At 37.1% G+C, this 10,125-nt stretch overlaps 1 protein-coding gene across 1 annotated transcript; it reads left to right on the forward strand.

Annotated features, from left to right (window-relative positions):
• Window positions 1-5,908: 5,908 nt before the first annotated feature.
• Window positions 5,909-9,793, forward strand: LOC120503564 (coiled-coil domain-containing protein 201-like). Its single transcript, XM_039712162.1, has 3 exons — window positions 5,909-5,927; window positions 7,630-8,198; window positions 9,088-9,793. Exons 2-3 carry the CDS (start codon window positions 7,650-7,652, stop codon window positions 9,172-9,174), a joined length of 636 nt encoding a protein of 211 aa, XP_039568096.1. The 5' UTR covers window positions 5,909-5,927; window positions 7,630-7,649; the 3' UTR covers window positions 9,175-9,793.
• Window positions 9,794-10,125: the final 332 nt, after the last annotated feature.

Below are 10,125 nucleotides of genomic sequence, written 5' to 3' on the forward strand. Positions count from 1 at the left end.
TGTTTACTGAACTTTGGCGATACTGTTATATGCTCCTCAGCAGCTCTGCCAACATAATTAAAAAGGAGCATTTGTATCAAAAAAGACATAGCAAGTTACTGAGGAAAGGTCTCAGTTGAATATTAACTCAGATTGACTTGTGGGGTGTAGAAAAACATAGAAAGTGTATAGGACACTGACTAGTGAATAAACAACATGCAGACAGAACACATAGTGGCATTCTGGTAAGACAAGAGTGTAATGAAGAGGAATCATTGACGCAATTAAAAAGGCAGTGGTAACACATTGATTTTATCAAGGTCAGTGATCTCTACTTCTATTAAAGTATACCTGACTTCTTACTACAGAGGTAATTAGATTTTTTGAAGTTAAATATTGATCCTCCAGACTTCTATATAAAAAAGTTAATTTTTTTTCAATTGGACATCCCCCACAATGGTTTTAGACTGGCTACTTGTGTATTACAACCTTGAGAGACAACAATTTTTAATGCTTTAAGCTTTCATAATTGATCTTAATATTGTAGCAACTTTTCATGTGTACAAACTAATTACCCTTTCACATAGACACTAGAACTCTATCTGAGGGTAGAGCTGATCCAAACTGACAGAGGACATGGCACTGAACTTTTCTATGAGATGTAAAGGTATGTTCCTTAAAGAACTTGTTTCTTCAGTCCTACTATAATATTAAAGCAGAAAAAAAATTGGCTGTTTTTTCCAATTGCCTGCAACTGGTAGACCTTGGTGAAAAATTTATATTGACCCCAATATTAAAAGTTTTTAAGACTCTTTAAAATGGTTCAGATACAAAGAGCCAAGCTCCATTGTTCCTTAAACTCTTATTGAAATGAATCATATGGAAGATAATTTAGACAAATAAGGGTTTGACTTCCTGAGCAGCCATGAAACCCAGTAAGTAGTTCAAGATTATGGTTTTGAATGCACAAAATTGGATTTGTTATCCAGTTAGACAGGTCCAGTCATAACAGTCATAACCAAAAGCTGTAGAAACACATAACCTGAAGCAAACATCATGACTCAGTGTATTGCTAGTTCAAAGCCATTTTTTTACTGAGAGGTTATGAAATCGCAACACCTGTATATCCAGGATTCCCTAAAGCCATCCTCTCAGGCTCCTTATGAGGTGCTCCTGTGATCAGATTGAATGAAAATTATGCTGTAGGTAACTCTGTTCCTGGACACTGTAGACAGACATTGATCTTGCCTCTGTCCAGGAAAAAGTCATTGCCGCACTGAAAAATGGAAAGCTCCAACACTTGCAAAAGTACCACTTTTACATTACCGCCATAACATAAATGACATGTGAAGAAAGTGTTCCAAAAGGCAAAAGCTTTAAAATTTCTGAAGAACAAGATTGTACATAATGCTTTTCAGGCACTGAAAAGTTTGTTTAACAGACTACAAAGGATTGATATCATCCTTGGTTTCTGAAGGTTTCAGTAAAGGTTTTGCTGGTGAAGGGGCTGGCAGACATGCTAGGCTGAGGACACTGGTTTTGTCTAGATTGGAGATAAGGAAGTTGAGGGGTGATCTCACTGCTCCTGACAGATTCCTGAAGAGGGGAAGGGGAGACCGAGGTGCCAATCTCTTTTCCCTGGTACCCAATGCCAGGGCATGGGGGAATGGCTCACAGCCATGTTTGTTGGGGGAGGTTTAGACTGGACATTAGGAAGCATTTATTTACCAAGCGGGTGGCCACACACTGGAAAAGGCTTCTGGTTGATCCTCTTTGCCTGTCAGTGTTTAAGAGTCATTCAGAGTCATTCACCCTTAATTATATCCTTTAGCTTTTGGTCAGTCTAAAGTGTCAGGCAGTTGGACTGGATGAACATTAAAGATCCCTTACAACTGAAATATTCTATTCCTTTCTATTGTAATCTGTTATTTTCTATTCTACTCTAAAGTGTCTTCCAAACCTATATAAAACGCCGGTCCCCCCTATTTACCCTATCACAAAACTCAGGATTCTCAGTGGTGTCCAGACATGTAATTCCACTGAAATAAGTAGAAATAGTGCTGAGATGCTTTTTTAAAGTTTGTAATGTTCCACTGGCTCCCTCTGTGCAGCTTTATACACTTGAAGAGATTAAGTCCACAGAATGTGTTGCACTGTTTCCTTTTCAATGTCTGTGGCTGCCAAGGAGCTTAATGTGGCAGAATCACTTCTCCATTTGCCCACTGTACCATAATGCTCTCCACCCCCAAAGGACTGTTCTGCAGAGGTTTGTTCATTATGAGGCTCCCTGCTCATTTTAGACTTCACATTAGCAAATAAAAGGTTTCACTCCTATTTTCACTAAGGAGCTTGGTCTGATCAACAACTCTTAGAGCACTCCTGATTGACTTGCCTATATACAAAACTCAGACACAGGAAGAATAGTTTATGTGAATTTGAATCAGATTTATATTTTTATGGACTTTCATCCATAAATAGCTTGTAATTTGGGCCCAAGTCCTCTAAATCACTTAGGAAATAATTTCATTTCCTTTTTTCTTTCTTTCTTTTTTTTTTTTCCTTTTTGGTGGTGTTGTTGTAGTTTGGTTTTGTTGGTTGGTTGGTTGTTTTTTTGTTTTGTTTTGTGTACTCCTTTTATCTTTCTTCTAATTTATTATTTCTATGTGAGCCTAAATTTAGGAAATCACTTCAGCATTTGTGTCCCTCTCTTAATTTCTTCTTTTCACTCTCCTTTTGCTCCTCACCAGTATTTCCATGCTTCCTCTGGCTCTTCCCTCTTTCTTAAAATGCTTTGAGGGTCATTCCACCATGGGTCATCAGACAGAGTAGAATTACCAGCTCCTATTTCTTATTACATACTTGGAATCACCCTGTATGCCTAAAAACATCAGACTAGTTGCAAGAGCAGAGAGAGGGCCTCTTAATGTTCTGCCTCGGAAAGACTGTACCCAGCCATTGGAGAGCACCTAGCTTGGAGACTTATGCAAGATTTGTGACTTTACACACTAGAATTGCACATCCAATGCAAAAAAATATGTTAGAGAAGCATATGAGTTAAGGATTGGTTCAGAATACAAGTTCCCTTCAGGAGAACTGTTTGGCAACATCCTCAGACTAGAAAATGAAGAAATTAAAAGAGCAGCAATTGAGGAATTTCAGTCTCTCAAAACAAACCAGAAGATGGGAGAAAGGCGTCCATTTTTGTCCTTCTGTGTATATTATTCCTTGGTAAACTGAAAAATAATTCCTGTATTTTTCTTTTCCAGATGAAGCCTCCCCAAAATTCCATGTCTTTGAAGTGAATGCATGTATTTGAACGGGAATAAAGGGCTGAAATTTGAACAAAACACTGTGCTGTTATTACATTCCCCACTTTTGTTGCTTTTGGAAGTAAAAAATTTAAGAATTAATGTTTAATTTAAAGGAATGCAATAACTTAAGTAGGTTTTGCATTTTTTTAAATAAATGTAGAAAGAAGATTAAATTATCTCCTAAAATGAGATCAACAAAAGGATCTTTCAAGACATAAACCTAAAGCAGTGGGAGTTTGATATAATATATATGAAGATGTATATTAACATTGCTAGAATAAAGTGCCATCTTGCATTATGCAACAAATGAGAGGAATTGTGTGTAAATATAGGCCAAAATGTTGTATCCAAATCTTTGAAGTTATTATTCAAAATACCAAGTAGACAATGCTGAGGATAAAGATGATCATTCCAAGAAATGTAAATTTAGTGAAGGAATTATTCATAATGAATAGGTCTGAGTGCAGGACACAGTATGTGTCATTCTTTGAAAGATGCAAGAAGCTTTCAAGGTGTCACTCAAGCCACAGTTTGCATGTTTCCTGTTCAGATACAGAAAACGGCTACAGATACACTGAGACCAAGGTAATATAATCACTGTAAACATCCTACTGAGCTCTGATCTTTAATTAATATTGGACTATTTTCTGTCTTATCTTTGTACAGTTATGTCTTTCCTATTCTCTGTAATATCCTGCCACCACTTCATAATGAGATGGATCTGTAGGACATATGATAAACCATTATTAGCAGCAAGAACAATTTACAGATCTCTTAATTTATATCTTGAGAATACTTAGCAAGGTTCTAAAACAAGAAAAAAAAAAAAACAAAACCAGAAAAAAACAGAAAGAAAAGGCTTTTTAGAAAAGGGGGAAGTTGTTTTTTAAGAGTTTTGCAGAAAAGGCCATGGAAGGTAGACATAAAGATGATGCAGCGACAGACAGCCCTTGCAAACTGTGAGATTCTATGGAAAAGGACACAAAAAGTGAGGACAAGTACAGAAAGGAGTGCCAAGCACCAGCTGGGAGGCAAGGCCATGTGGTTTTGAAGGGGTCCAGTGAAATTATGTCAGTTTTTTCAGCATCCCAAAATGCTTCTCATGCAGATTCATGCTGCTCAGTGTTTGCATCATTGCCCTGCGGGGAGAGGTGATACTGTGTGCCACAGTACAGCACAAACATTGTGACACCATGTCAAGACATCACTGTGCTCTGTACTATATAAGGAACTGGCTTGTGGGCCTGCAAGGCACAGAATGACTGGCTTGGTGGATTTGTTCACCAAGCCACAAGGTATGAAAACTAACTACAAATATTCAAACTTAGGTAAAGATTTGTCTGTGTTTATAAAGGGCTGAGACTTTTTTTTTCCCCAGCCACAAGTATCTCAAAATAGTTTTTGTTTAATTCTCAAAATATTACTGTAGGATCTTCCCCTGGGAGTTTAGAAAATAAATAGCTTATTCTGGACAGACTATTTATTTCCAAGTTGTTTACTCATGCAATCCATGTGATTGTAATGTGCCTCCATTTCTCAAGCTCTCTTTCAGCTCCTTTGGGGCGCATAACTTAAGCCTAGAAACTTTATCCATATACTGACAGACTGTTACTTCTAAATTTTGAACTGGTAGCTCCAATTCTCTATTCATAGTAAAACTATTAATGTGGCAAGAGAGAGTGGTTTATGATTATGTTTGAAATACCCAGACTCCCTGGAACCAAAAGTTCAAATTCCTGCAAGATCAGTGCTTTTTCCCCTCTGTCTACGCTAGATGCACTCTACAACCCCAGGTCATCCACATAAAGCTGTGAAATTAGGTCTGTTTCATCAGCTTAAAGGTCCACAGGTCATGCTTTGTCAAAAGGGGCTACTCCACTACTTCTGCACATGCTCCCTCACACCTGTTCTTGCCCTACAGCATTGTGATAACAGCTGTTTACCATCAGCTACCACAAAGCTGACTTGCAATTCAGGACTGGTGTAGTCCAGCTGCTTTTCAGTTGATAAAAATTACAGTCTTCCACCTAAACCATACTGTTTCAAACGAATGGAATTCTAATCTAGGAGCTGATACTTTGAAAACATATGCTTCAAGATACAATAGCTGCAAACACCATGACATTCACACTGAAATTTACAGTTTTTCAGTTTATTCTCACTTCCTATTTTTCCAAAAGAAGAGCTTTTTCATGGCAGATTTAACATTAATTTCCCATTTATTTTTTGAACAAGAAAAGCTGTGAGAAAATAAAATCAGGATGGTAATATACACCATCAACATACATCCATCTTGCAGCAGATCCTCAATGTGCCTTAGCAGCCATGTGAAGCCAATTAACCACTAGAGTATTTTTGTGATTGAAATAGGCAGGATACAGCAGAGATTAAATACCAATAAATATAGCATATAGATAAGTTGGCTAGCCCATTTTCCTAGGATTAACTAATCCTAGATTTCTATTTAGTTATTTATTCATTTATTCATGTTGATACTCCCAAAAAATGCTAAATGTGTTAATTAGGGAGTGTCTGTAGCAAATGATGGCCAGGATGAACAGGTTTATAAGCAGGGAAGTACCAGCTGAAGCTAGATTACTTAAAAAGGAAGATATCAGATAGAACCTGGTCAGTCTAGTAAGTCTGCTATATTTTGTCAAATTTCCTGCAAAATGCATTCTCTGTGGTATACTTTGATATTCTCAACTAGTTTATATTTCTCTGGTTTTAGGCTTCTCTCCTTTATCTATAGTGGTGTTGGAGCAGAAAAACTTGTTGCTTTTACATATTATCTTTCTAAAACATAGAGAAATGTGAAAATTAAAAATTTGTTGTTTTCTACAAAAGCTTTGGTTGAAAAAATTTTGTTAAAAACTAATTTAAGAAAGAAATAGCTTTTAATTGACCTTTTAATGATGAAGAGGAAAGTATTAAAATATATAGCTGAGGACAGGTTTGGGGGAGGAGTGGTGGCTGTAAAGTCCTCCTTATTCCCTTTCTAAGCTTAACCATGTACACTTCTATGATAAAGACTAAAGGAAGTCAATCTGTCTAAACAGAAAAGGAGAAAGGCACTTAGTCTACAGACACTGCCTATGTGTCACACAGGGTAGCACTGCTATGAAGTGCGAGAATAAATGGGTATCCAAATAAAAATTATTATGGAGTACACCTCCCTCTTTCTGAGGAAAAAAGATACCCTACAAAACACCTGACTTCTGCTGTATTGAAGAGTCAGTGCCCTATATCTTGCTGTCTCAGTGTTTAGAAACACAAAGTGGATGTGAAACTCTGCTAGAAAACTTAGACACTACACAGGTGCAAAACATTGACAAAAAATGGAGAACTAATACCTTTTACTTCAGCAAATATACTTCTCTGTCTTCTTGTGCCCTGCTTCATGGTAGTCCTGTTTTGCCCCTCCAAGGACACAATCTATATACAGCTTAGAATATGGGGCAATCAACCTGCATTATATATCTGAACAACCTCATGAAAGCAAAGATTTCAACAATTACTAGGAGTACTTAACTGCTCACATGATTTAGATATTTATCTTAAATATATCTCAAATCAGATGTCTGTCTTGGGCTTTTCTGCCTAAGAAGTAGCAAGTGTAAGAAGCAGAGTTTCTTTTTATTGGGGGTTTTCAAATGGATAGGAATAATGCTACTAGCAAAAGCAAGCTTGCCATTGTAAATTCAGTTGAAAGTAGACTTGCACAGAACATGTATTTTTTAGAATCAAAGCTTAGGGTCAGCTGAACTAAGATAAATGTCAAGTGAATAGAAGGGAATTAGAGGTTTGTGAGCCACTTTTCAAGGAATGAAGGGAAATAAAATGGCAATTTGATTAAGAGATCATTGGTGAATCCAGAAATTCTCTGGCCATCTCTTTAGAGCACTTGATTTCTTGCTACACAACAGTAGTCCCTCTGCCATCTAATATTTTTCAGCTGCATAGAGAGTGTTAGCAGCTGAAACCCCAAAAGTATATTATTTATATACCTGGAAGGAGGAAATACTGTCTTAATGAGGTTGCAGTTAATGAAAGATCTCTAAAAATTCTAGCACACTTGGAGCTCCTCATGCAGAAGGCTGAGAAAGGAGTTGTAAGTGTTAGATGTGTGACCAGATGTGTTCTCATGTTCTGTTTTCAACATGGCTCTTCTAAATGCTTGAACACTGATCTATATAAAGGATAAATTCCATGTAAAGACAGAATATAGACATGAAAATAGAAACACTTAGGATTTGATTTAACAGCTTGCTGCTAAAATTCAGCTTACATTGCATCTTTTACAGTGTGAAAAATGACACAATCTTCTTATTTTCTTAAGGCAATAAACTTGACTACAAGATGTCAGAGGAAGATGATTCTTTCCTGAATGTTAAAAGATCTCTGAAAAAGAGAATGGTGAAACACAGCACCCCAGTGGACTCAGTGCTCTCAAGAACAATTCCATCTTCTGTAGATCTGACAAATCAGTCAATCAAGGACCATGATGCCACAAAGAGAGTTTATGGCTCTCCAATGCCAAAATCAAATCTAAGTAGATCGTTTTCTCAAGTATCATTAGTACATGTTGATGTATACATCCCTCCTTCATCCCCAAAAAAACTTTCAACAGCATTTGATTTGCAAGAACTAAATAAGGAGAAAAGCCAAAGCTCTCAGCTTGTATTTTCTAGAAAGAGGCTTTCCACTGTGTTGGCCTCTGATGAATCAAATCAAGAGCCAGCTCACAAGATTGTCCCAAACACAGAAACTCAAGCTACCACCAGAGCATTTGTGGATGCTGCAGTAACTCCCAAGAGTGGACCCTCATGGCTTGTTTCTGGAATACCAGGGATAAAAGACCTCCCGGTAGCAAAACCCAGAAAGAAGAAAATTGATAAAACCCTTCAGGTAAAGATTTTCATTTAGTTATTCAATAGCTAAGTTACACAAACTTCTACCAACACAGAATATATAGAGATATTTCTAGTAAAGTCAGAATAGTTTACTAATGGAACATTTCCATAACTTTAACAGTGAGGACATCTGTTTATGAATTGTGTCATAACCTGGTAAACTCTGTGATACCATTCCTAATCACAGACAGGATGCCATGCAAACTTCCACACTAGTATTTTTTGCTTCAGCTTGTGAGCTGGTATGACTCATTGTGTACCCAAGTGGGAAAGTATATTTTAATGTATCTTTCTTTAGAAGACATTTAAGAATAGGAAGAAATCAGTAATTGAAATTCTAAAGTTTCTTAATGTTAGCAAGTCAGATCAAATTTGAGGAACCAATACTTTTCTGTTAAATCTAAATTGTAGTTCTTTGTAAAAAGAACAACAGTCATTGCAAATGGGATCTTGTGAGCAGTCCTTTTCACTAATGTAGGGTTTTCTGGGGAAAGCTTAGATTACTAGATGCTCTGCAGGTGTTGGTTGTCTGTGGCACACAAGAACTCCATTTTCTGAAAATTTAATTATTTGCTAAGGGCTGTGGAAATCCCATAGAAAGCATAGGAAGGCAGCAGAGTTAGACTCTGAAGGTTGTCATGTCAGTGTGAAGCCATCAAATTCTGTTCTGCTTTGTTTTTATTTTCTCTGTACCGGACTGTTCTTGAGTGTGTCAAGAAAACTTGCCAGCTTTGAAAGTAAAAGTTTTTTTGCGTAAAACAAATGGAAAACTCCAGCCAAAATTGAGTTGGGTTGTAAGTCCTTTGTGTAGGTTGTTTGTTTTTGAAAGCAGGTGATATCTGAATAGATTAGCTTGATTAAACTATTTTTTTCTTCTGTAACAGAGAAAGAAAGAAAGAGAATGGCTGCTACAGCAACTTAAAGACATTGAGGAGGCAACTAAACATGAACTGACAATTGAAGAAGCTTGATTGGGCTACCTGTGGGATAAGTGCTGTCACATCCGTCATGTGGGCATGCCAAGTTCCAATAAAACACACTCTGTTATAGTGCCTGTTAGGCTTCCTCTTTCCTTCTAAAATGATATTTTGCTGTTGTTTATTTGTTTTGTCATTCTTTCCTCTTAAATCCAGGAGTAGCCAGGTATAAATTAAGATGAGAGTTAAGACGAGACTGTCTCTACAGGAGAGTTAATGTTAATTTATAATGACTGAAAGGCCTAGAACAAAGAAGGGAGGAAAAATCATTCTTCATCCTTCCACAGCCCTCCCTGGCCTTAATCTTTCATGTAGCATTTAAGTCTTATAGGGTTGCTTATCTTTATTAACCAGAAGTTACTAGACAAAATCCTAGTGTCCACACAGAGTGCAATCCTGTTTAGCCAAAGGGGAATCTCTTTCAAAGCTGATGCAATCTGGAATGTTTTTGCTGCTACCTGGTGAGATGAGGAAATACTGAGAGGCACCAAGGATGGAGGCCATTATTTAGAGATTACTAATTAATGACAGCTTATTTAAACAAAATCAGTTTGTCCCAGCCTTAGATTGTAAATGTAACTCACTGTTGTATTGGAGATGCTTAATCCTTGGCTGTGTGTTTTGAGGGAGTATGGGGTTTCTATTTTTTTTTTTTTTCCTCTGGAGCTGCTGCATGGAGGTCAAGAAGGGTATCACCTGATAGCTGTATTGTCAAAATAGAAATTTAACTCAAAGGAACTTTCTGAAGCATCAGTCAAGAACTGACGCAAAAAGCACAACATTTGTGTTCATTTCTACTGCTGTCTGTTATTTAATTTCTAGATTATACAGGCAGAGTTTATAATTTCTAAAATATCTATGGAGTGTCAGCAGCAGGAATCTTTACCACTTACATACACGTACTTCTGCACTTGTGTTGCTCTACCATGTGCGCTTTCCTAGTTT

Source organism: Passer montanus, unplaced genomic scaffold (genome assembly GCF_014805655.1).
Source record: "Passer montanus isolate IOZ18808 unplaced genomic scaffold, ASM1480565v1 scaffold26, whole genome shotgun sequence".
Taxonomy (NCBI): domain Eukaryota; kingdom Metazoa; phylum Chordata; class Aves; order Passeriformes; family Passeridae; genus Passer; species Passer montanus.

Coding starts and splice junctions, on each gene's coding strand:
- LOC120503564 (XM_039712162.1), top strand. CDS start 7,650: ATGTCAGAGGAAGATGATTCTTTCCTGAATGTTAAAAGATCTCTGAAA. Junction 8,199..9,087: donor AAATTGATAAAACCCTTCAG/GTAAAGATTTTC, acceptor CTTCTGTAACAG/AGAAAGAAAGAAAGAGAATG.